Raw genomic sequence first — 26,839 nt, forward strand, 5'->3', positions numbered from 1 at the left:
AAGCGCTGGGAGCCGAGAGGCTGAGGTCGGTGGTCCCCTGGGTTTGGCCTCCAGTGAGGGCCTCGGAAGGCAGGTGGCATCGTGGTCCCACCGCCACTCAGAAGGCCCGAGTTGGGGAGGGCCGGGCTTGCTCAACCCGTAAGAGCCCACTCTTGGGAAAACCACCTGAAGGGTCCCTGACAGCCACTTACTCCCTGCTCAGGGCGCTGGCCCCAGGGACCACCCGGCTACCAGCACAGAGACCCTGGGCTGTGGGCACCTCGACGCGGGAGCTGTGAACTCTGTCACTGCTGCCTGTGACCCTGCCACTGCTGCCTGGGGGCAGCCACCGCGGCGCTCCTGCCAGCAGCGGCCAGTCACGCTCTCCTCCGTGTCACCCGAGTGTCACACCTCCCGCGGGCTCACGAGGGAGCTGGCAAACCAGCACCTGCCGACCGTCACACCCGCCCCTTCCCCCTCAGAACTGACCGTCACACCCAGGCCTCTGCCCCCCCCACCCCCCGAGCCGACCCTCACACCCAGCCCCTCCCCGACGGTCTCCAGAGCTGTCACACCCAGCCCCCCGACCCCCCAGAGCTGACCATTACATCCAGCCCCCTGAACCCCCAGAGCCACCCGCACACCCAGCACCCCGCCGTCTCCGGTGGGTGCTTCTAGATAAGCTCCTGTGTCTGGAAAGCCCCAGGGAAGGAAGACCTCCGTCCCACCCGCAGGGAAGGAGCACGCTCACTGGCCTGTCCCCGCACCAGGCCCACGGCTGGCCCCACCCTGTCCTGCCTTTCCTGGCTCTGGCTGCTCCATTTTTTTTTTTTTTTAATTTATTCTGAGACGAAATCTTCATATTAAACAGAGCACCTGGAAGGGCCTCTCCCAGGCAGGCTTTAGTGACGCACAGACACGTATTTTGCATAAGACAACGGCAAATTAAATTTTCTCTGGACTGGAGCCAGCCATGGGCTACATCAAAGCCAGGGATACATCTACACTAAAAGCTTCATTTAGAAAACACAAGTAAGTAAATGGAGGGTTTAGGATGGAGGCCACAAAACAGTCTTTTTGCAAATTCCTCAATAATTAAGCCAATACAAAGTCATAATCAGTTTTGTGTACCAGGAAACAATCTTGTTCGTTTTCTGGGGCTGACCTTGATGGACCTGGGGTCAGAGGAGACGAACACAGCAGGTGGCTGCTGATGAACAGTGGAGACCTCCCGAGACGGAGCAGGAAGACCACGGTGCGCTCGCAGCCCAGCCAGCGGCACCCCGTGCAGCCACAGCCATGGCCATGGCCACTCGGCCCGACGCCCCAAGTCCTGGCACAGTGGCTGCCGATGGACAGGGGAGAGCTCCCGAGACGGAGCAGGAAGACCACGGTGCACTCGCAGCCCAGCCAGCGGCACCCCGTGTGGCCACGGCCACTTGGCCTGACGCCCCACCCAGTCCTCGCCATGGCTGGACCCCGCGCACTTCCTGAGAGCAGCCCCAGGACCCCAGGTCTACATCAAGGCAGTCGTGTGGAAGCTGAGTTGTGTCTCAGCATTAACAGACAGACAAGTCCCAGGGTGCAGAGCAGGAGGGATGATGAGCCCCCCCCCGCCCCCCGCCCCGCGTAGCCTGGATACCTGTTCTGGAGGCAGCCAGCACCGACACAGCCAGCCCCAGGCCACAAGGAGCACGGCCAGGTGGCTTTGCACCTGTCCACCACACCCCCAGAGGCCACACGCAAGTCTGTGTATTCAAACGGGGATGACGCGGGGCCGGGGTCTGGAGAGTGGGGTGACCAGCTGGCTGGGGGTCAGGGAGGTGGGAGGCGGCTTCTCCTCTGGCTGCCCCCGCCAGGGTCCCACCAGGGCCCCCATCCCTGGCTGATTCTCTCTGAGGAATGGCTGCGTGCGCTCAGAGCTCACGGCGAGGCTGAGGGCCTTCTGCTCATTTTCTAGTCAGTGTGCAAGCTGTCATCCTGAGGACCGAGCCGCCGGGGCGGGCCCACCGGCGACCGAGGGGACACCTAACCCTTGGCAGGTGGAAAGCAGAGTGTGTGGCAACCGGGAGGCTCAGCTGCACGTGGCCGCCCGGGGCCTGGGGCCCGCAGGTGTGCACGCAGGCTCCCCGAAAAATGCAGTGGAGGAGCAGAGCACAAACCCGGGTTCCTCGGGGGGCCGGCGCCCCCTCCTGGCTTACTGATCACACTCAGGGAACGCCTCCTTCCGGCGGGGGCACCGGGCACCGACTCGGTCACAGAGCACGGTCAGTCTCACTCAGGGAGGGACAGACGCGCTGCCCCAGGCACACGCACCCTCAGCGCCCCCCTGATCCCCACAGTGAACAAGTGAGACCCGAGGAACCCAGCCCAGCAACGGGCCTCAGCTCCCCACCAGCCGCCACGTGGAAGTTGGAAGAACACAGCGGTCAGGTGAGACAGAGCCCAGGAGTAGAGGTGGGCAGCCGGCCCTGACCGCGTCCCGGGCGTCAGCAGGCACTGCAGCTGGGGTGGGCGCTCGCCCATCGGGTAGGCCCCACTAAGGACACCTGCGTCTCACACTGGGGGCCTGGGTCCACCTCCCTCTCCGGTGCATCTGGGGAGGCTGCGGGGCCCTGCACCCCCACGGGAGACCCAGCTCCTGGCCTCACCTAGCCCCAGCCATCACGGGCACCCGGGGAGTGAACGGCACAGGGGTATCTGCATCTGCCTGTCTCTCCTGCCTCTCGAGGGTGGAAAGCACACCGCGGGCCACGCCGGCCCTGGGGGGGGCTCTCGGCACGCACTGCTGCCCGGGCTGCACACACACAGCCGGGCTGCGGCCTCAGCGTGTACATGCTCCAGTGGTGTCTGCCCCGGGCTTCTCGCCTGTCAGCTCTGACATGGGGAGACTGGGAGGAGCAGTCCAGTGAGCCCTGCCACCCTCTCGTCACAGATGCACACACGTTACAGGAAGACACACATAGAAACACGTACACACACGCATGTACACAATGCAGTCACACAATATAGACACACGTGTATGTATACACATGCAGCCGGACACAATGCATATATACACACACACACATGTACACAATGCCCTCACACAATACAGACACATGTGCATGTAAACAGACACACGTGTACGTATACACATGCAGCCAGACACAATGCATGTACACACACACGCATGTACACAATGCCCTCACACAATACAGACACATGTGCATGTAAACAGACACACGTGTACGTATACACATGCAGCCGGACACAATGCATGTACACACACACATGTACACAATGCCCTCACACAATACAGACACATGTGCATGTATACAGACACACGTGTATGTATACACATGCAGCCGGACACAATGCACGCACACACACACGTACACAATGCCCTCACACAATACAGACACATGTGCATGTAAACAGACACACATGTACATATACACATGCAGCCGGACACACATACATGTACACAATGCCGTCACACAATACAGACACATGTGCATGTACACACACACACATGTACACAATGCCCTCACACAATACAGACACATGTGTATGTATACACATGCAGCCGGACACAATGCATGTACACACACACACATGTACACAATGCTGTCACACAATACAGACACATGTGTATGTAAACAGACACACGTGTACATATACACATGCAGCCAGACACACACGCATGTACACAATGCAGTCACACAATACAGACACATGTGCATGTACACACATGTACAAAATGCGGTCACATAATACAGACACATGTGTACGTATACACATGCAGCCGGACACAATGCATGTACACACACATGTACACAATGCCCTCACACAATACAGACACACGTGCATGTATACAGACACATGTGTACGTATACACATGCAGCCAGACACAATGCATGTACACACAACCACAGATGCATACACAGAGACGATTGCATGTTTACACATATACCAAGACACATGTGCATGCACACACAGCCAGAGACATATGTACATGTATTCACAGCCATACACATGTATATACACACACTGACACACACACATGCACAGACACAAGCAGCCACACTCATACAGACAGGCATGCATGTATACACAGCACACACATGCACTGACACAGAGACATGCATGCATGTACACACAGCCACACATACACACTCATACACACAGAAACATGTATGCATATATACCGCCATGCACACAGCCACACACATGCACTTAGACACACAAGCCATACAGACACATGCATATACACACAGCCACACATACTTACACACATTCATAGAGACACAATTGTATATACATGCAACCACATACACACTTACATTCACAGAAACATGCATGCATATACACAGCCACACACACGCACTGTCACACACATGCATATATACACACAACCACACACATACAGAGACACATATGCACTTACACACATTCATATAGACATCCAGGCATCCATACATGACACTTACACCAACACCCAGTCACAGACACACATGCATATATATATGCAGCCACACACTTACATACATTCATATACACAGTCATACACATGTACACTGTTATACACAGCCATACACATGCACACACAGACTGTGACACACTCACAGTCACACACACTGTCATATACAAGTGCACAACATACTCCCATGTGCATCCGCACTCCTACTCACTCAAAACATCACACACAAACTCATATATGCTCCCTCACACACACTCATATGCACTGCCGCACACATGCACTCCCTCACGCACACTCACGTGTACTGCCACACACACACACACACACTCACACGGCGCAGCAGGAGGGGCTAGATTCTGAAGCAGGCTTCTGCAGGAGCATCCTTGGGCATTTTGCAGAAGATCTGGGAGAGCCCAGACTGCATGGAGCGTGAGCAGGGCAGGAAAGACGTCCGATCCCCGGCCCTGACTCCCGCTGTCCCCTCTGCTCACCAGTCAGGACCCCGAGCCTGCGGCAGGTGAACACAGCCCTCTCCGGCTGCCACCGCTCACCCCTGCTGGGCCCGCGGGGCGCCCGGCAAGCCTGATCTGGAGAACGCTGGCGCTTGGCTCGCCCCATGTCTTATTTTTCTATTCCAAGCCAGGCTGAAAGCCTCGGAAAGTGAGAAAAGCACACCCCAAATTAGGGCCGCTCAGCTCATGAGATGACACACATGGTGGCTAAAAATATCCCCATAATTTCAGTGCCTTACGTAAGCGCCGCATCTCACCGGGGACCAACTGCACTTGCCCTGGCGGCTGCAGCACCTGCCGCCCAGGAACCTGGGCTCTGCAGACTCCTGGGGGATCCTCTCCAGGGCCCTTTGGCTGGCCCTGGCGTTGTGAAGGCGAGGTTCACCCAAAGCTCCGGCGGGGGGGGGGGGGGGATGCCGGCCTGTGCAGCCCACAGTGCAGAGCCAGCCCAGGGTGGTGACAGAGTGAGCAGCTCCGCCCTGTCCACTTCCCCACGTCAGGTTCACCAGAGCCATCGCTGAGGCACCCACGACACAGGGGGCGCCGGGCACAGAGCCTGGAGTCACCACTGCAGGGTACATGGTGGGACCCAGCCCTTCCTGGCTGTGGCCTCTCCTTGCCAGGGTGGGCCTGCAGGTGCCCAGAAGGAGTGGCTGAGCCCCCCCCCCCCGCCACAGCTTCCCCCCTTCCTTGGCCTCCCCTCGGCTTCTCCCAGCAGCTCCTGAACTGAAGCAAGGGTCCCACCTGCTGCTGGCCCGCGCCCTGCCCCCATCTCCTGCTCAGTGCGCGCCCTTCCATGCAAGTCCACCCAGGCCGGGGCCCTCGTGAAGACAGCCCCTATCCAGGCCTGGGGGTGGACACAAGGATGGGATGGCCACCCTCTGCGTGCCACCCGCTGTCCCTGAGGATGCCCATCTCCCATCTCCACAGCCACCGCGGCTTGAGCAGGTCTCAGCCCCGAGCTGGAGCCGGGACTGGAATCTGTGGACTCGCCTTTCACAGGGAAGCGCCAGGATGAAAGGAGAACGCCCCACGAGCCTGCTTTTCCCAAACCAGTGCTGGTGCGCACCCGGAGTCACAGGAGGAGGACAGAAAAGCCCCATTTCCTGGGGTGCAGGAGTCATCACAAAAATAGAAACCGAGTCCGGTGCCACGGCTCACTAGGCTAATCCTCCGCCTTGCGGCGCCGGCACACCAGGTTCTAGTCCCAGTTGGGGCGCCGGATTCTGTCCCGGTTGCCCCTCTTCCAGGCCAGCTCTCTGCTGTGGCCAGGGAGTGCAGTGGAGGATGGCCCAAGCACTTGGGCCCTGCACCCCATGGGAGACCAGGAAAAGCACCTGGCTCCTGGCTTCAGATCAGCGCGGTGCGCCGGCCGCAGCGCGCCAGCCGTGGTGGCCATTGGAGGGTGAACCAACGGCAAAGGAAGACCTTTCTCTCTCTCTCTCACTGTCCACTCTGCCTGTCCAAAAAAAAAAAAAAAAAAAAAAAGAAAGAAAGAAACCGAAACACTTCTAGTCCCAATTCTCCCACGGCACTGTGTGGACAGCTCTGTGTGGACACGGCACTGTGTGGAGGGCACTGTGTAGACAGCACTGTGTGGACGGCTCTGTGTGAACAGCACTGTGTGGACTCTGCACTGTGTGGACGGCTCTGTGTGGACAGCACTGTGTGGACAGCACTGTGTGGACGGCTCTGTGGGTACAGCACTGTGTGGACAGCACTGTGTGGACTCTGCACTGTGTGGACGGCTCTGTGTGGACAGCACTGTGTGGACTCTGCACTGTGTGGACTCTGCACTGTGTGGACAGCACTGTGTGGACTCTGCACTGTGTGGACGGCTCTGTGTGGACAGCACTGTGTGGACTCTGCACTGTGTGGACGGCTCTGTGTGGACAGCACTGTGTGGACTCTGCACTGTGTGGACGGCTCTGTGTGGACGGCTCTGTGTGGACAGCACTGTGTGGATGGCTCTGTGGGTACAGCACTGTGTGGACAGCACTGTGTGGACTCTGCACTGTGTGGACTCTGCACTGTGTGGACGGCTCTGTGTGGACGGCTCTGTGTGGACAGCACTGTGTGGACTCTGCACTGTGTGGACGGCTCTGTGTGGACAGCACTGTGTGGACTATGCACTGTGTGGACGGCTATGTGTGGACAGCACTGTGTGGACTCTGCACTGTGTGGACGGCTCTGTGTGGACAGCACTGTGTGGACGGCTCTGTGTGGACGGCTCTGTGGGTACAGCACTGTGTGGACTCTGCACTGTGTGGACAGCACTGTGTGGACAGCACTGTGTGGACGGCTCTGTGTGGACGGCTCTGTGTGGACGGCTCTGTGTGGACAGCACTGTGTAGACGGCTCTGTGGGGACAACACTGTGTGGACTCTGCACTGTGTGGACGGCTCTGTGTGGACGGCTCTGTGTGGACGGCTCTGTGTGGACGGCACTGTGGGGACGGCACTGTGTGGACGGCTCTGTGTGGACGGCTCTGTGTGGACGGCTCTTTGTGGACAGCACTGTGGGGACGGCTCTATGGGGACAGCACTGTGGGGACAGCACTGTGTGGACTGCTCTGTGTGGACAGCACTGTGTGGACGGCTCTGTGGGGACAGCACTGTGGGGATGGCTCTGTGTGAACAGCACTGTGGGGACGGCTCTGTGGGGACAGCACTGTGGGGACAGCACTGTGTGGACGGCTCTGTGTGGACGTCACTGTGTGGACATGACTGTGTGGACGGCTCTGTGGGGACAGCTCTGTGTGGACAGCACTGTGTGGACGGCTCTGTGTGGACGGCTCTGTGTGGACGGCTCTGTGGGGACGGCTCTGTGTACAGCACTGTGTGGACGGCTCTGTGTGGACGGCTCTGTGAGGACGGCACTGTGTGGACGGCTCTGTGTGGACGGCTCTGTGTGGACAGCTCTGTATGGACATGACTGTGTGGACGGCTCTGTGTGGACGGCTCTGTGTGGACGGCTCTGTGTGGACGGCTCTGTGTGGACAGCACTGTGTGGACGGCTCTGTGTGGACGGCTCTGTGGGGACGGCTCTGTGGGGACGGCTCTGTGTACAGCACTGTGTGGACGGCTCTGTGGGGACAGCACTGTGGGGACGGCTCTGTGTGAACAGCACTGTGGGGATGGCTCTGTGGGGACAGCACTGTGGGGACAGCACTGTGTGGACGGCTCTGTGTGGACGTCACTCTGTGGACATGACTGTGTGTACGGCTCTGTGGGGACAGCACTGTGGGGACAGCTCTGTGTGGACAGCACTGTGTGGACGGCTCTGTGTGGACAGCTCTGTGTGGACGGCTCTGTGGGGACGGCTCTGTGTACAGCACTGTGTGGACGGCTCTGTGTGGACGGCTCTGTGAGGACGGCACTGTGTGGACGGCTCTGTGTGGACGGCTCTGTGTGGACAGCTCTGTGTGGACATGACTGTGTGGACGGCTCTGTGTGGACGGCTCTGTGTGGACGGCTCTGTGTGGATGGCTCTGTGTGGACAGCACTGTGTGGACGGCTCTGTGTGGATGGCTCTGTGGGGACGGCTCTGTGTACAGCACTGTGTGGACGGCTCTGTGTGGACGGCTCTGTGTGGACAGCTCTGTGTGGACATGACTGTGTGGACGGCTCTGTGTGGACGGCTCTGTGGGGACGGCTCTGTGTGGACAATCTGCTCCAGCAGCATCTCGTGCACCGGAGCACGCATCTTGGGTCCGTCTGGGAAGAACACTCGCGTGCACCACCAGGCACCACCAGGCACGGTACATGGATGTATGTGCTGCTGTAATGTGTGCCCGGGGCGTCACAGCGCCAGGCCTGAACTGGGTGCAGCCACAGGTAGGTGGACAGTGCTCCCCACACAGGGAGGAGCCACGTGTGCCTCTGTGCAGGTGGAGGCAGGCACGCCCCCTCCACAGGACGAGGATGGTGTGACCTGTGCGGGCAGAAGGGGCGGAGCCTGGCCCTGCGCGGACAGTCCTGAAGAGGCGCCGGCTGTGTGTGCGAGGAGGAGTGGAAGTTGCTGGGGGCTGCGGAGGTGTGTGTGCAAAGGCGCAAGCCAGGCAGGCCAGAGAGGCCGCAGGGACCAGGAGCCCACAGGGGCGCGAGCACCGGGCCGGCCCTGAATAGGCACAGTGGGCCCCTGGATGGCGCTGCAGGTGCCCCTGGGTGGTTTGTTTATACCAAGGTGAGCCTGACTGGCTGTGGCGCCAGTGTCCTTGGCCCTTCCGACAGTGGTGCGCCTCACCGGGAGCCTGGCTGTAACAACCTGTGGGCTCCCGGTGCGCCTGACGTGGGAGAGCCTGCTGGGACCCACGCGTGCCCATGCTGAGGCCGGACAGGGTGACGCGCACGCGGCTGCTCGCCGGCGAGGCCTCCCCAAAGGGCTCTCAGACCTCTGGGGACGTTAAAGCAACGGGAGCTGCTGGCGCCACACAGCTGCTTCTCTGGAGCTTCTGTCAGACACAGAAACGCGGGGCTGAGGCGGGAGAGGCAGCCTGGGTCCCGCGCAGGCGTCAGCGGCTGGGGATGGGCCCGCAGACACGAGGCTGTGGGAGTGGGGGCGGACGTGCAGGGAGGAGGTGAGGAGCAGCCTGGGAACGGGACTCACCCCACCCCCACCCCCAGGTCCCAGAGCACAGCTGGGGCTTCTGGGTCCTGGGGTGCAGCCGTCCAGAAGTGCTGGGGGCCCCTGAGCTGCACGGCACCTGCTGCCCGCACCTGCAGATGGTCACACTGCCTGCGCCCAGCCCATGGGCAGGGGAGTGAGCGGGGACGGCGCCGGCTGGGGGAGGGGGAGCTCACACCTGCAAATGGTCACACTGCCTGCGCCCAGCCCATGGGCAGGGGAGCGAGCGGGGACGGCGCCAGCTTGGGGAGGGGGAGCTCACACCTGCAGATGGTCACACTGCCTGCGCCCAGCCCATGGGCAGGGGAGCGAGCGGGGACGGCGCCAGCTTGGGGAGGGGGAGCTCACACCTGCAGATGGTCACACTGCCTGCGCCCAGCCCACGGGCAGGGGAGCGAGCGGGGACGGCGCCAGCTAGGGGAGGGGGAGCTCACACCTGCAGATGGTCACACTGCTTGCGCTCAGCCCACGGGCAGGGGAGCGAGTGGGGACGGCGCCGGCTCGGGGAGGGGGAGCTCACAGTGAGGTCCCGGCAGACATGGGGGTGACTGAAGACTCGGGGGCCTTCTGCCGACTCCACCTCTCCCCTCAGGCTCCTGCAGGCCAAGAGGCCGCTGCAGCCCACGCTCTCGGACACAAGTCCTTGGGATGAGGGTGAGGACAGGGAGGGGCGCGGCGGCGTCTGACTGGGTCTCCCAGGGAGGGGAGAGTGGCTTGGAGGAAGCTGCCCAGGGCCAGGCCGAGTCCCAGCCCGAAGGCCCCGACACGCAAGGCCCACCCATGCCATGTGGCGGAGACCGCATCTCGCACGCGTGACGCCTCGGTGGGCAGCTCTGGAGCGGCAACAGCCCCCTGCGATTCGGCGCGGCACTTACTGCGATGCGCAGGACTGACGCCTTCACGGAGCTCCATTTGTCCTGCCTGCGGTCTATGACCAGGATGAACCCGACGCCAGCATCCTGCAAGCTGCAAGCAGGAGAGAGTGGGTGAGCGGTACAGGCAGGGCCCACCCAGCCCCCGCGGCAGCCGCACACGCAGCCGCCCTCCCGCCGTCCTTCTGCCATTTCTGTGCTGTGAGGCAGAATGCGTCGGGAGTGCAGAGGGGCCTCGGGCTCGGCGCATGGCAGCACTCTGGGGGTGTGTGTGCACGCATGTGTGTGTACATGTGTGTGCATTTGTGTGTGTGCTTGTGCGCCAGCTCAGCCCCTCCCTGGAGCTCCGGGACCCCATCTCACCCTTGGAAGCGTGGGTGTATCGTACCCGATGTCCCCACAGCCTCACACTGGCCACCTGGGCACAGATCCAGGTGGAACCCAAACTTCCCGCAGCTGAGTGCCCTCCCTGGCCACGCCCTCCCAGCCCGGCCCTGGACCCTGCTTCTCAGCCGTCCTGGTGCCTGACGTCCCTGCGCTCGGCCACGCAGGAAAACCGCTCTCCACGACTTGGGAGGACCCCACCCCCACCGCAAGCGTCCACTGGAGACGGGGGAGGAGCCTGTGCCTCTGCAGCGGCCACACTGGGGACGACAGCCACGCTGGGCTGCTGTGTGAGGACACCCTCCCCCAGGGCCCGGCGGCCTGGCGGCGGGAGGCCGAGCCAGCAGAGCAGCGAGAGCTCTGCCCCCCTCCACCGGGGACCCCGTGGCCCAGCCGTGGGCGCTGCCAGCACCGGCCGCCACCAGCCAATCCAATCACTGGCACTTCTCTGCACACGTCCAGGGGGCGTTTCTGGGCTCCCACGGAGAGCGGAATTGAGTCAGACACTGAACCCAGCAGCCGGGGAGGGTGCCCTGGCTGCCGCAGGCATCCCCCAGACACCGCGACCCCCAGAACCAGGAGGCGACAGCGAGGCCCGGCGCACACGTCCATGTGGGGCGAGCTGTGCACCCAGTGTCCACCAGCATCACAGTGGACACTGAAGGAGGCCACACATTGCAGCAATTTGGTCCAACAGCAGCGAACGCCTCCTGGCAGAGGCGCAGGCCAGCACCGGCGCCAGAGCACAGGCGCACGGAGCCTCCGGGCAGGTTCCTCCGCAGTGGAGTGCTGGGTCTCGTTCCCCCATTTGCCCACCTACTCCTTCCGTTTGGGCCCCACAGCAGTCTAAGCTGGCAGCAGACAGCAGGCACAGGGAAGCTGCCGAATGGCCTGGCTGATGCCGGCTCTGGTCTCGGTGCCCACCCCAGTGATCTGCAGGCCATCACGAGCGCTTAGGGCCTCACCACGCTGCAGTGTGTGTGCTCGGCCACCCGCCCTGGGCACTGCCGGTGCCCTGTCCGCTTCTACGTGGTGCAGGAGGTTCTGCCAAAGCTGCTGCTGGTCTTGCTGTCCCAGCTCAGGCCGCGTGACCCAGGGCTGCCGCCAGCAGGTGCTCCACTGAGGCGGGGCCACTGGCCCAGTGCGGATCTGAGGGGTACAGGTTACTCCCCAAGGAGGCCGACTACGGCATCCGGCATCCGGCTGCTGCCCTGGCAACCAGAGCTGACTCACAGGACCCACCCCTGCCCCTGCAACTCTGGGCCAGGGAGCCCCTCCCTGAGCCAACCCCCTATCACTGAGGGTCCAACTCCTCCCCGAGTGATGGAAACAGGGCCCAGGAATGTGGGTCCCCAGCCAGAGCACACAGCCAGTAAAGCACCGTCACCTGCAGAGCTGGGCCTGACAGTGACCCCCAGATGCCCGTCTGCTGGCGTCACTGAACGAGCCCCTGCCTGGGCACGCACATGGAGAGGGAGGGGCCCGCCTCTCACGGCAGCGAATCTGGTGGCGAAGGTGTCGCCCCCACAGCCAACTCAGTCGTCAGCCGCCTCCACTTCCTTCTCTGGGAAAATCTCGCATGCGCCTAGGGGCTGCCACGAGCCCCAGTGTGGATCCACTTGTTCCTGGGAGTCCTGCACACCAGGGAGGACCCAGAGCTGGCGCCTGAGCTGACCCCTGCCTGCGGTGACCCCACACCGCGGGAGGCACGCTCCTGCGGCACCCTGGGCTGTGACGGCGCCACAGAGGACTCAGGAATGGCCCCTGTGCCCTGCAGAGGCCCAAGGGGTCGGTCCCCGGCTCCCCAACAGCTGGGCAAGCAGGTGCCGCCTGGCCGGCAGCGGCTCTGTGTGAGGCTGAGGAGCTGACCTTGGGCCAAGTGAGCGAACGGTGCATGGGGGCCTCAGAAACTGCATCCAGATTCACCACGCCCTCAGTGCCGGGGCCCACTGCGAGTCGGGGCTCCTCCTGGGCAGGCAGCTGGGGCGCTGGCTGGACGTCTGACCGCTGTGTCGCTGGCCAGGGCAAGGGCCACACAGCAGGGACCTGGGGCTGGGCCCCTCCCTACAGTGAGATGCAGTCTCGTCCCAAGACTCAGCTGGGGGAGCAGGGGACCCCGCTTCATCCCAGGGCGGGCACGCACAATGGTGAGGAGGGGCCGTTACCTTGTCACACGGCTCAGCTAAGCTGTCTCTGAGGCAGGAGCGTGAACACATGCCCTCCAGAAGCGAGCGTGGAGCCTGGCGGCTCGGCCTTAGCAGTGAAGAGCCAGGTGCAGGCCGGGCAGATGGGGCTGGGGTCCAGGGAAGCCCTGAGCTGTCTCTGGAGGAGCTGGGGGCCCTGGCGAGGGGTGGGGGACAAGGCAGCCCTGTCTGACCAGACACACGGGAGGCTGCTCTGGGGCAGAAATGGGGACAGAGAGGTGGGTGAGGGGTGAGGACCTTGTGTGCCATGGGAGGAAACATCTGTGACCAGAGGAAGCATTTCTGTGGTTTTTAAAAGTCCTTGTAAAACAGGACCCAGCCAGCGCTGTGGCGCAGCGGATACAGCCACTGCCTGCAGCACCGACATCCCCTATGGGTACCGGCTTGAGTCCCGGCTGCTCCACTTCCAATCCAGCTCCCTGCTCATGTGTCTGGGAAAGCAGTGGAGGATGGCCCAAGTCCTTGGGCACCTGCACCTACGTGGGAGACCCGGAAGAAGCTCCTGGCTCCTGGCTTTGGATCGGCTCAGCTCCAGCCCCTGCAGCCATTTGGGCAGTGAACCAGCGGATGGAAGACCTCTCTCTCTGTCTCTCCTCTTTCCCCCAACTCTTGTGCCTTTCAAATAAATAAATTGTAAACAAACAAACAAAACAGAAACCCTCATCGCTGTGAGCAGGTTCATCTCCTACACGCTGCCGCCACCAGAGCTTAAGACGCCTGAGCACTTCAGACTAAGACCTGGGCGACTCAGGGACCCGCGGCCCGCTGCTGAACACCCCGCCACACCTTGGGGGGCTGTTTCGATCCACAGTGCCCTCTGTGGTCAGATATGAAACTGCACCTCCAGACAGGGCTCTGGCGGCCTGGGGTGTGGATGGGGGCAGGGGTGAGTGTACCTCCCTCACCCCTGCAGCTGGGAGAGAGAGAGGTGGGTCTCGCCAAGCCCACCCGTCCCCCGTCATCACTGACGAGCTGGCCACTGGCACAGGGTGTCTCTGGGGAGTCCTGCAGGGTGCAGAGCTGCGGCACTGAGGCCAGGTGCTGACCAGGCTCGAGAGGTCAGGTGAGCGGCCTTGGTCTTTAACAACCAGCAGGGCGCAGGGGTCCCGGGGCTTCATTTCCCAGCTGTGTCTGGCCGGCTGCTTCGTGCACAGGGGCCCAGGTCAGCAGGCTGAGGCCCTGCAGGAGACTCACCAGCGTCTCACCAGGTGGTGAGGTCTCACCAGTGCCCCCGGTGGGAGGGGCAGACAGGGCCGGGGCACAGGGAAGTCAGGGAGCCAAGCCACCACTGGTCACTTCTCACGGTGGGCGCTCCCGGGCGCCCCAGCCTCAGTGTCCCCTGTAGGCCCCCAGGTCAGGCTCCCCAAGGCCTCCAGCCCGGGGCCAGGTGGAGAGCAGGGTCACTGGGGCGCAGTAGGCCGTGGAGATCACGGCATGCATGCAGTGCAGGCACGGGGAGTGGGAGCAGTCACAGAGCACGGGCTCAGCTCCGCCTCTTAGAGTGAGGGGAGGGCTGGGTCAGAGGTCCCGCTTCAGAGAGGAGACTGTTGAAGGGGCCCACTGCGCGGTCTCTCCTGGCCATGACCCCGGGGAGCCCCCATCTCACTCCGGCTGAGAGTCTGGGGGAATCCTCTGTCCATCTCACTCCTGCTATGACTCTGGGGGACCTCCAACGTCTCTGGGGGCCCAGCTCTGTCTCCTCCACCTATGATTGGGGGTCCCCTATCTGTCTCACTTCAGCTGATTGGGGGTCTTCTCTGTCCATCTCATTCCTAGCCACGACTCTGGGGGACCTCCGTCTGCCTCACTCCAGATGTGATGGGGACCCCTGTCTGTCTCACCCCAGGTGTGATGGGGGGCCTCTGTCATCTCACTCCAGGTATGATGGGGGACCCCTGTGTTTCACCCCAGGTGTGACGGGGGGACCCCCATCTGTCTCACCCCGTTTCACCCCAGCTGTGATGGGGGACCCCCGTCTGTCTCACCCCAGCTGTGATGGGGGACCCCTGTTTCACCCTAGGTGTGATGGGGGCCCCTGTCTCCTCCAGCTGTGATGGGGGGCTCTGTCATCTTGCTCCAGCTGTGATGGGGGCCTCTCTGTCTTGCCCCTTATCCTGGCTGCACAGCGGCTGCTCCCGCCCAGGGTCCCTGTGGCGACTGTTCCTCCCCGTGACCCAGGTCGCCTCCCGCACTCCTCGTTGAGTCCCATCTCCAGGGGCTGCTCTCCCTGCCACCCCTCCCTTGCCCCTCATCCTGCGTTTTCTCTCTCAAGCATCGTCTTCCTGTAATCCTATGGCCGCACGCAGCCACATCACCTCCACAGAACGGCAGCACTGCGAGGTTTTGTGAGTGTGCTCGCTGTGGGGCCCCAAGCGCGCCCAGGGCAAGGAGCTCCTCCACAAGCCCTCGCCGACGAGGGGACCCAGCGTCTGCCTTGCCATCCCCCCACAGCTCACGAGGCTGGGAGGGCCACAGAGCCCCCTCCTGCGGGCAGGGCGACACTGGCCCCCAGGGCTGCTCCGCAGGTTGGCTCCTAGCAGTGAGGAATCTTATGGGCGCTCTGAGCCCTGGGTCCCTGCCACCCTGGGCTGATGAGTGGCACAGGTCCACGTGCACCTCACGGGCAGCCTTCAGCCCAAGTGTTTGGAACCACCTGTGCACTTCTGCCTAAGATGGGCTCACACGGGTCCCTGCCTTTCGCGTGGAATACACAGCGCTGAAATCAGCACTGTGTTTTTTTAAACATTTATTTTTTAAAACATGATACAATCTATGCTTGGCTGCAAAAGATAACTACTATCCCTTAGAAACCGTCTCGGGCCCACGCACGCCGCAGCTCACTAGGCTAATCCTCCGCCTTGCGGTGCCGGCACACCAGGTTCTAGTCCCGGTGGGGGCGCCAGATTCTGTCCTGGTTGCCCCTCTTCCAGGCCAGCTCTCTGCTGTGGCCTGGGAGTGCAGTGGAGGATGGCCCAGGTCCTTGGGCCCTGCACCCCATGGGAGACCTGAAAAAGCTCCTGGCTTCGGATCGGCACAGCGCCAACTGTAGTAGCCATTTGGGGGGTGAACCAACGGAAGGAAGACCTTTCTCTCTGTCTCTCTCTCTCACTGTCCACTCTGCCTGTCAAAAAAGAAAAAAGAAACAATCTCAGTGAGAGGCTTCTCCACTACTGCACTGACGCCTTCCTCTTCCTACTTGAAGATGGGTGGGGAGCACCGGGCCTAGGAACGCCCCCTCCCCCCAAGAAGAGCGAAGATGGGTGAAGATGGGTGGGGGAGCACCGGGCCTAGGAACGCCCCCTCCCCCCAAGAAGAGTGAAGATGGGTGGGGAAGCACCGGGCCTGGGAACGCCCCCTCCCCCCAAGAAGGGCGAAGATGGGTGGGGGAGCACGGGGCCTAGGAACGCCCCCTCCCCCCAAGAAGAGTGAAGATGGGTGAAGATGGGTGGGGGAGCACCGGGCCTAGGAACGCCCCCTCCCCCCAAGAAGAGCGAAGATGGGTGGGGGAGCACCGGGCCTGGGAACGCCCCCTTCCCCCAAGAAGAGCTTCCTGCAGAGGCAATCCAGGGACCAGCGCAGTGCTCAGTGTCTCCACCAGAGGGAGCACTCCTCTAACTGTGGCTTCCTGCCTCCTCTCCCCGCCCCAACACACACAGCTGGGGTTGCTTCACCCCAGTGAGAGACCAGGCGCTTCTGGGCCCGTGTCTGGTTGTCACGGTCCTGTCCGTTGCCCTGAGCAGCTGCTGGCCCACTCACGGGGACTGCGCTTGACCTTGCTGTTTCTCCCCCACAAAGGCAGACGGGGAGCTGCACTCTGTTTTCTTCAGAACTTCAACAAGCACGCTCCGCTCTCACAACGAGGCCCGTGACCCCACATACACACACACACACACACACACACAGAACACACATACACACACACAAACACACATCACTCTCACAAGGAGGCCCGTGACCCCACATACACACACACACAGAACACACATCACTTTCACAACGAGGCCCGTGACCCCACATACACACACACAGAGAACACACATCACTCTCACAACGAGGCCCGTGACCCCACATACATACACACACACACAGAACACACACCACTCTCACGAGGCCCGTGACCCCACATACACACACACACACACAGAGAACACACATCACTCTCACAACGAGGCCTGTGACCCCACATACACACACACACACAGAACACACACCACTCTCACAATGAGGCCCGTGACCCCACATACACACACACACACAGAGAACACACATCACTCTCACAACGAGGCCCGTGACCCCACATACACACACACACACAGAACACACACCACTCTCACAATGAGGCCCGTGACCCCACATACACACACACACACAGAACACACACCACTCTCACAACGAGGCCCGCGACCCCACATACATACACACACAGAACACACATCACTCTCACAACGAGGCCCGTGACCCCACATACACACACACACACAGAACACGCTCCACTCTCACAACGAGGCCCACGACCCCCCCCCAGAACACACATCACTCTCACAACGAGGCCCGTGACCCCACATACACACACACACAGAACACACACCACTCTCACAATGAGGCCCGTGACCCCACATACACACACACACACAGAGAACACACACACACACCAACATGCACACACCCAGCAATACACATACATGTAACACTCAACACACCACACTCACCGACACGCACAGCTCCACCCAACAACTCAGTGTGTGCATTACACACAATACATATATGTACACAAACCAACATGCGCACATACACATATACCCAACACACACATACACACCCGTTCATACACCCCAAACACAACACACACACACAGGTACACAAGATGTACACATGCATATACCCCAACACACACCCAACACATACCCAACATGCACACATATGCCTAGCACACCCACCCACAACACACAAGACACACACATACTGACATCCAACATAGACACCTGAACATATACCCAACACACACAACCCAACATACATAACATACACACACATTCATATACCCCACACATATATACACTTACATCCAACACCTACAAACCCGTACTCATCCACCCAACACACACAAGACACAATATACACGCATGCACATACCTCCACCCGACGCATGCACGCATGTGCACACACACACACACACACTCCTATCTTCATATACGCTGTATGTGGAAGGGCATTCCTGTCTCCATGCATCGTGTGTGCCGAATGATACTCCTGTCTTTGCCCATGCATGGCTCACTGTCCCCGGAGGAGCAGCAGTGGCCACTTTTGGTGTGGGAGGCCAACTGTGTCAACATTTGCTTGGAACACTAGGCGGATGACAGTCATGCTGAGCCCTGGCCTCCTCTGCTCACAGCCCAGGGTGCCTGGCAGCCACAAAGCGGCTTCGTTGCCTTCCTGATTGGGAAACAGGGCTCCAAATCTGTGTGCAGTGAAAGAGGAAACCACAGGCCCGGGAACACTGGCTTAGCCAGACTCCTGGTGACAAACCCTGGGGTCAGCTGTCTCCCGGGAAGGGCAGGCAGGGGCCTCACCCGCAGGACGCAACCACACCACGGACAGGCAAGAGAGACGGGCTCCCTGCACAGACCAGACTCCCCAGCAGCCCCGCTGCACGTGGCTTCCACCTTTGTCATGAGAAAGGTCCCCCCGCCCCATGTGGGGCGCTGCGTCCGGAGCAGGCAGGAGGCTGGTGACACACAGGAAGGAGAGAGACGGCTGCCCGGGCTCACGCGGACCTGACCACGGGATGAGGAGCCCCAAGGCAGAGAGGAGCCTGGTCAGGTGCTGGAAAAACAGGACTGCGACGCAGCTCGGATTTCAGGCAGGCTCCGGAGTCCCTCAGGGCCACAGTTCCCTTAGGAGACAGGGCCCAACCCCGACCCACGTCACCGGGAAACTCGACAATGCCATCAACCCGACAGGGCCCTGACCCTGTCCCACAGTCCCTGGGAAACCCAACGATGACATCAACCCAACAGGGTGCTGCCTGCTTCTTAAAGTCCCTGGGGCACCCACCATGGCGTCCACCTCCCTAGGGAAGCAAGGGCGCTCGGCGGCCGCACCCCACGTACCTGGGGATGCCGGTGAGATAGGTCATGACATTCTGGAACTCCTGGTCTGGGATCTCACTGAAGGCCGGGTAGTCGGGGAAGGTGATGACAGGGCTCCCGTCCTGGCCCCGGCCACCTGGGGAGAGACCAGAGGCAGCGGTCAGCGAGGCCCCCATGGCTCCCTGGCGCGTGCTCAACAGAACGTGGGTGTTCCCCACGGGCCCCGAGCATTTCCGTCAGAACCAGGAGCGCCTACCACTCATCCCACAGAACAGAATGTCCGCGGAAGAGCGTACTTGTAAGGCATACCCACGACCCCACCCCCAGCCCAGGCAGCGTTTCTGCTCGCTGCTTGCCAAAGCTGTCCACACGTTTTGAAAACACAACTGACAGTGCTGCCTCCTGTTCCCTGCTATCCCCGCCAAGACGAAGAAACAAGCGGAAAGGGGTGCTCCAGCCGGCCGCGGCCTGAGGGCGGCCTACTAGGCCTCTCCCCTCTACCTTGCACACAATGCACGCCCTTCCACGCGTGAGAAGGCACAGCCCACGGCCTCGCGGGCCTGGCCTGGCCTGGCCCACCTGGTGCGGCCACAGCTTCCCTGCGTCACCACCAGGCCGTGAGGGCCCAGGCAGCCAGGGAGGGAGACGGAGCGCGGGGCGGCCGTGGGGAGTGGGCGAGCGCGGGGCGCCGGGTGTGCGCGCAGTCCCAGACTATCTGAGTCCTGAACGCGCGGGGCGCGGGCGCGGGGCGCGGGCGCGGGCCGGCTTCCGCTGCGGCTGCGTGGAGCGCGGGCCCCTCGCGGCCCGGGCGGCCATTCCCGGCAAGCCCCGCGGCCTTTCCCGTCAAGCCCCGCGGCCTTTCCCGGCAGGCCTCGCGCCCTCCGCGAGGGTCGCCCCGGTGGCCTGGTGCCCTCGGCGGGACGGTGCGGCAGGACGGGGCCTGCGTGTCCCTCGCTGCGCCCCGCGCCGCCGTCGGACAGGGCACGGCCCTCAGCGCCCTCGCCCCGCGCCGCCTCAGCCGCCGGCCCCTAGCGCGGCCCTGACGGGCGCCCGGCTGCTGTCGCCTCGCACAGGGTCCCCAGCCGGGGTCGCGCCGGCCGACGGGGAAGCCATTTGCGCGGACGACGGCCCGGCCCCCGGCCCCCGGCCCCCGGCCCCCGGCCCCCGGCCCCCGGCCCCCGGCCCCCGGCCCCCGGCCCCCGGCCGGCTCAGCCCGGCACTGGCGTCGGGCCGGCAGGGAAGGGCGCGCCTCTGAGGACGTCCCCACAGGGCGCCTCACCTGACCCTCGGCGGGCCTGCGGCGGGGATGCGGCTCCCGCGCGGCCTCCCACGCGGCTTTTCACGAGGCGAGGTTGCGACCTGGGCTGGTGTCGCTCCCCGTCTTCGTGGAGGAGCAACACAGGACCTTGCCTAGGCTTCATATCCGAGTCACGGCACCATTATGTCGCTCCCCCTCTTCGTGGAGGAACGACACAGGACCCTGCGCTGTTCTTTCGTCTGCTCGGCCCTCCCCGGGTTTGCTGCTGGTTCTTCCCGGGTTGGCTACTATCCCTTCCACCTCCGTGGAAGGGCAGTTCCCCCTGGCCGCATTCCCCACTTCCGCAGGGGAGCAGCACACCGCCGGCCGGCTTTCTCGGGGGCTGCACGGGTTCCCTTAGATGTTCCCCATAGATGTTCCTCGTGCATGCCGTCTCTCTCCTCCTTTATAGTCCTCCTCCGCCAATCCCAACTCGGCTGCCCACACGCCGAGTACGCTGCTCTCCAATCAGGAGCAAGTCCTACAGTTAATTGGTTGAACTGGAGGCAGCTGTGCGGAAGCTGTTTACTTCTCTCCCAGCGCCATATTGTGGGAGAGCAGATGCATAGAATAAGTCTTAATTCCAGTAACTTAGTCTAGTCCGAGCTGCTCCCCACAGAGGAGAGCAGATGCATAGAATAAGTCTTAATTCCAGTAACTTAGTCTAGTCCGAGCTGCTCCCCACAGAGGAGAGCAGATGCATAGAATAAGTCTTAATTCCAGTAACTTAGTCTAGTCCGAGCTGCTCCCCACAGATCCCCCTTTCTTTTTATTTTTTTAGCGTTGATACGCGCCTGTCTTCGGTGTCCCGCAGCACACACTCTGCTCTACTTGCTAGAGTTGCCACAGGCTCTTACAAGTCCTATCCATCAGGCAAACCGAATCCGGGTCCTCTCTTCGCCATGTTGTGAGGAGGTTTTTAGGCGCTGATGCGTGCCTGTGTTCGGTGCCCTGCAGCGCATGCTTTGCTCTGCCTGCAGGGGCTTACAAGCTCTATCATGCAAACCGAATCCAAGCCTTCTCCTTGCCTTATTGTGGGGGAGACTTATTAGTGTTGGTTCGTGCCTATCTTCGGTGACCTGCAGCTCATACTCTGGTCGAGCTGCTTGCTGGCGCTTACCGCCTTAAATCAGGCAGACCGAATCCAAGCTTAATATTGTTGTATTGTGGGGAAGCCTTACTGATGTTAATTCGTGCCTGTCTTCGGTGACCTGCGGCGCATAAGCTGCTAGCTGCCCGCAGGTGCTCATCGCCTCACTTGATTAGGCAGACCGAATCCAAGCTCTCACATTGCAGTGTTGTAGGGAGGCCTTTTTATTTCTCTATTTCTCTATCTCCGGGCATTCCTATTTCTCCCATTTTACTTCTATCTTCCAGCATTCCTATTTTTCTCACTTTACTTCTAAACTTCTGTTTCTCTTATCCCTGCGGCTTCCCGCTCTCATTCTTATCCCCGCGGCTTCCCGGCTGCGCCCGCCCCGAGGCTGCTTCTCGGCAGCTTTCCGGCTGAGCAGCTTCAGCCCGCGCCTCTCTCATCTGCGCAGCTTCCCGGCTTTGCGCGGCTCAACCTGGCGGCCCACGTCTCTGCTTCTGGTTCCAGATCTTCGCCTCTTGCTCCCCGGGGTGACTTGAAGAATTCCAAGGTGGCTTATGTCTCCGCCTCGGCCTGCACTCGCGGCTTCATCCTCCCTAACATTTTTCTCTACCCGGTATGTTTCCCTAAGTTTTCTTCCAACAATATTCCTCTCATTTCTCCTGGCTTCTCCCCACAGTCCGTATCCGAGTCCAAGCCTCCTCCAGGTTTCACTTTCGCTTTCAGTCTCCTAGCTTCCCCGCCATAGTCCGCATCTGAGTCTATGAAAGCTTTCACTTTCGCTTTCAATCCTAACTTCTTTCCCACAGTCCATATCCAAGTCTATGCCTAGGCTTTCAATAGCTTCTTCCGGCACCTTTCTCGTCCGGCTTTCCCCTAGGCTCTTCGCTAGTCTCTCTCTCCGGTATTTTCCTGCTTCTTCCCGTTTCTTCCCTCCTAAGTTTCCTATCCGAGTCACGGCACCATTATGTCGCTCCCCGTCTTCGTGGAGGAGCAACACAGGACCTTGCCTAGGCTTCATATCCGAGTCACGGCACCATTATGTCGCTCCCCCTCTTCGTGGAGGAACGACACAGGACCCTGCGCTGTTCTTTCGTCTGCTCGGCCCTCCCCGGGTTTGCTGCTGGTTCTTCCCGGGTTGGCTACTATCCCTTCCACCTCCGTGGAAGGGCAGTTCCCCCTGGCCGCATTCCCCACTTCCGCAGGGGAGCAGCACACCGCCGGCCGGCTTTCTCGGGGGCTGCACGGGTTCCCTTAGATGTTCCCCATAGATGTTCCTCGTGCATGCCGTCTCTCTCCTCCTTTATAGTCCTCCTCCGCCAATCCCAACTCGGCTGCCCACACGCCGAGTACGCTGCTCTCCAATCAGGAGCAAGTCCTACAGTTAATTGGTTGAACTGGAGGCAGCTGTGCGGAAGCTGTTTACTTCTCTCCCAGCGCCATATTGTGGGAGAGCAGATGCATAGAATAAGTCTTAATTCCAGTAACTTAGTCTAGTCCGAGCTGCTCCCCACAGAGGAGAGCAGATGCATAGAATAAGTCTTAATTCCAGTAACTTAGTCTAGTCCGAGCTGCTCCCCACAGAGGAGAGCAGATGCATAGAATAAGTCTTAATTCCAGTAACTTAGTCTAGTCCGAGCTGCTCCCCACAGGCTGGATGCCTGTTTCACTTGCAGCCAAATAGCTCGCTTGCTTCCAGAAACTTCCTGGCAGCCTCACACCAGCCCCGTGTCTTGAGAGAGCAACGGTGCCAAGCTGAGCGCAGTGGGAGAAACGCAGAATCTGCCCCAAACTCCATCTGGGAAAGGAACTGTTCTCACGCAACACATGGCTGCACCCGGCCCCACCGGTGACGGTTACGGGAGCTCGGAGTTAGGCCCTGGGGCCTGGGCGGCAGCCTGCAGGACAGGGCCTTTTACTGGAGTGACCTGCTCTGTCATCCCTGCACACGCGAGGGCTGCACGAAGCTTGTGGGAAAATGGAATGAGAAGCGAAGGCTCTGTTGGTGCCAAAAATGCAAACTTAACGCAGTTTTCATGGTGCTTCTTTTTCATGCATTTCCATATACGTACATATGCACACACAGACACACAGAGATGCACGCACACTGCTATGGCCTGAACGCTGGTCTCGCAGAGTCCTAGGCTGCAGACCTAAACCCCCCGTGTGAGGCCTGTGGGGGTGCAGCCCTCATGGCCGAGTGGTGGGAGCGTCTCCCCTCCGCAGCCTCTCGGCCAGGGACAGACACAATGAGAAGGCGTGGGCTGCACACCAGGGGCAGCCTCGCTCACCGCAGCCGCGCCGCTGCCTGCACCCCAGGCTCCAGCCTCCAGAGCTGTGAGAAACGCAGCCTGAGGTTTAGGCACCTGGTCTGCAGTGCTGTTAGGGCAGCTGGCGCTGACTGTGACACAGCTGCACACCTGCACGTGTGTGCACACACACACATGTGCACAAGCCCTGGGGTGGCTGAGAGGCTTCCACCGGACAAGCTGTGTGCAGACCGTGTTAGTCATGACAAAATGGTCAGGTGGGCAGAGCGCACGCGCGGTGGCCACGCGGATGGCAGATGTGCCTGCTGCTCCTTTTCTTCTGAGAGCAGGATCCCCCTTTTGTAACGCACCGGCCCAAGGTGGGCTGACGTGGTCAATAGCTGAAAATCTAGCACTGAATTTTGGCAACTCAACCATACTGTTTGTTTCAGAACAAAGGCATACACATGATTGAGCTTTGTCTCATCTGTATCCGAGTTAACGGCTGTAAGTAAGACATGATGCAGACCTCATGTCCCTACAAGACGTGACAAGAAGGCATCCTCTTCTGCAGGTGCATTTTAGGGGGATTTATTAATACATTAGATTCTCAGGGTCTCGGCAAACGCATGGTAATTACTACAAAACAATCCTCATCAATTCTCGTTGGATATTAATACAAAGAAAATAGATTCAGGGTAGTTCACAGATACAATTCTAATAATATAATGATACTTCCCTCCTTCCCCCTTTTTAATTTTTGAGATAACATTATTAATTTACATCCTAGTGAAGGGCTTAATGCCCCCATTAAATAAAGAATTCAACAAGAAAAGACCACAGTTCAACAGGAAGCAAATGAAAGGATGCCCATTTCACTCATGTATACTAAATCTTTTAAAAGTCACAGGTCATTAAAACTATAGCAGCTTATCTATATACAAACTACCACAAATAAGAGAAAACATGATTTTTGTCTTTCTGGATCTGGCTTATTTCAGCATAACTTATTTCAGTTCGCATAATGATCTCCAGCTGATGCATTCTGCAGCAGGTGTCAGGATGGCGGCCTTTGAATGGCTAATACTCCGCAGTGTACGTAGACTGCACTTTCTTGCTCTAGCCATCAGCTGATGGACATCTAGGTTGGTTCTAATATTAGCTATCGTGCTATAAACACGGGGTGCAGATAACTCTTTCCTTCGCTGCTTTCATTTCCGTTGTTATAATCCCAGGAGTGGGATGGCTGGGTCACATGGTAGACCTGTTTTCAGTTTTCTGAGGGATCTCCTACTGATTTCCCTAACTGTTGTGCCAGTTTACATTCCCACCAACACTGTATTAGGGTACCTCTTTCTCCACATCCTCACCAGATTTTTTTTTTAAGAATTATTTTATTTATTTGAAAGAGGAGTTACAGAGAAGTAGAGCCAGAGAGAGAGAGAGGTCTTCCATTCCACTGGTTCACTCCCCAAATGATTGCAACGGCCAGAACTGAGCTGATCTGAAGCCAGGAGCCAGGAGCCAGGAGCTTCCTCTGGGTCTCCCACGAGGGTGCAGGGGCCCAAGGACGTGGGCCATCTTCTACTGCTTTCCCAGGCCACAGCAGAGAGCTGGATCAGAGGAGGAGTAGCCGGGACTTGAACTGGATCCCATGTGGGATGCTGACGCTGCAGGCTGGGGCTTTAACATGCTGCGCCACAGCGCCGGCCCCCATCTGTTGGTTTTTGATTTTTTGAATGACAGCCAGTATGACAGGTGAGGTGAAACCTCATTATTGTTTTTATTTGCATTTCCCTGATGGCTAGTGATCCTGAACATCTTCTCATGCGTCTGTTGGACATTTGTATTTTCTGCTTTGAAAAATGCCTATTCATATCTTTGTCCATTTCTTAGCTGGATTGTTTGTTTTGTTGGAGTTTCTTGAGCTTCTTATAGATTCTGAATAGTAACCCTTCAGCAGATGCACAGTTTGCAAATCTTTTCTTCCATTCTGTTGGTTGCCTTTGCACCTTGATTGTTTTCTTGCTATGCAGGTTTCTTAGTTTCATGGGATCCCATCTGGCCTTGGCCAATATCTTGCAGCATTTCTCCTAAGTTTCCTCTAGTAATTTGATTGTTTTGGGTCTTAGGTGTATATCCTTTTTTTTATTATTATTTGACAGGTAGAGTTATAGACAGTAAGAGGGAGAGACAGAGAGAAAGGTCTTCCTTCCGTTGGTTCACTCCCCAAATGGCTGCTACGGCTGGCGCACTGCACCGATCTGAAGTCAGGAGCCAGGTGTTTCTCCTGGTCTCCCATGCAGGTGCAGGACCCAAGCTCTTGGGCCACCCTCCACTGCCTTCCTGGGGCCACAGCAGAGAGCTGGACTGGAAGAGGAGCAGCCGGGACTAGAACCCGGAGCCCATATGGGATGCCGGCGCCGCAGGTGGAGGATTAACCAAGTGAGCCACGGCGCCGGCCCCAGGTGTAGATCCTTGATCCACTGTGACCCGACTTTTGTGTAGGATGTAGGCGGGGGTCTTGTTTCGGTTTCTGCGGAGAAGCACAGTCTCCCACACCATCTGTTGAGAAGACTGTTCTTCCCGCAAGGAGTGATTCCAGCTCATCTGTCAAAGCTGAGTTGGCTGCAGGGCAGGGGTTAATCTCAGGGCTCGATTTCTTGCATTAGGTCACATGTCTGTTTTTGTACCTTATCAGGCTGCTCTAGCAGTTGTAGTATATATTGATATCTGGTATAGTGATGCTTCTGGCTTTGTTTTTATTGTTTAAGATTGCTTTGGCTATTTGGAGTCTTTTGTGTTTCCATAAGAATTTTAGGGTTGCTTTTTTCTAGATCTGTGAAGAATATCCTTGGTATTTTGATTGGGATTGCACTGAATTTACAGATTGCTTTGGGTAATATGGAAATTGATAATATTATTTACTCCAATGCATAAACATGGAAGATTGTCTCCTCCCTCCCTCTCTCTCTCTCTCTCTCTCTCTCTCTTTTCCGGTGTTTTCTATTTCTTTCCTTAAGATTCTGCTATGTTCATTGCAGAGCTCTTTCACATCTTTGGTTAAATTTA

General features: G+C 59.3%; 2 protein-coding genes across 14 annotated transcripts in view; both read right to left on the minus strand.

The window, feature by feature from the left end:
• The window catches only part of MCF2L (MCF.2 cell line derived transforming sequence like), a 137,826-nt gene that overhangs the window by 23,883 nt on the left and 87,104 nt on the right, over positions 1–26,839 (minus strand). For 11 of the 13 annotated variants that reach the window (XM_051841708.3, XM_051841707.3, XM_089303365.1 and 8 more), the window contains exons 3-4: positions 19,150–19,264; positions 10,455–10,545 (exon numbers count right to left, since the gene is read on the minus strand). In XM_051841708.3, the coding sequence (XP_051697668.3) occupies positions 10,455–10,545; positions 19,150–19,264 (206 nt within the window). Of the gene's footprint in view, positions 1–4,932; positions 5,063–10,454; positions 10,546–19,149; positions 19,265–20,407; positions 20,839–26,839 lie in introns of those variants that run through there. The other 2 variants (XM_070048556.2, XM_089303367.1) reach the window with 2 other exon arrangements.
• LOC149124486 (uncharacterized) lies at positions 578–4,926 on the minus strand. Its single transcript, XM_089304097.1, has 2 exons — positions 3,826–4,926; positions 578–3,792 (listed from the first exon to the last, which is right to left on the minus strand). Exons 1-2 carry the CDS (start codon positions 4,440–4,442, stop codon positions 2,979–2,981), a joined length of 1,431 nt encoding a protein of 476 aa, XP_089160223.1. The 5' UTR covers positions 4,443–4,926; the 3' UTR covers positions 578–2,978.

Source organism: Oryctolagus cuniculus, chromosome 9 (assembly GCF_051225735.1).
Source record: "Oryctolagus cuniculus isolate XC-2025 breed Fujian yellow rabbit chromosome 9, ASM5122573v1, whole genome shotgun sequence".
Lineage (NCBI taxonomy): Eukaryota > Metazoa > Chordata > Mammalia > Lagomorpha > Leporidae > Oryctolagus > Oryctolagus cuniculus.

Bases quoted from the DNA above. Each gene is read 5' to 3' on its own strand.
- LOC149124486 (XM_089304097.1), bottom strand. From the start codon at position 4,442: ATGTATGGATGCCTGGATGTCTATATGAATGTGTGTAAGTGCATATGT. The intron at 3,793-3,825 runs GTGTGTCTGTAT...GCATTGTGTACA, and splicing joins ATGTGTCTGTATACATGCAC to TGTGTGTGTACATGCATTGT.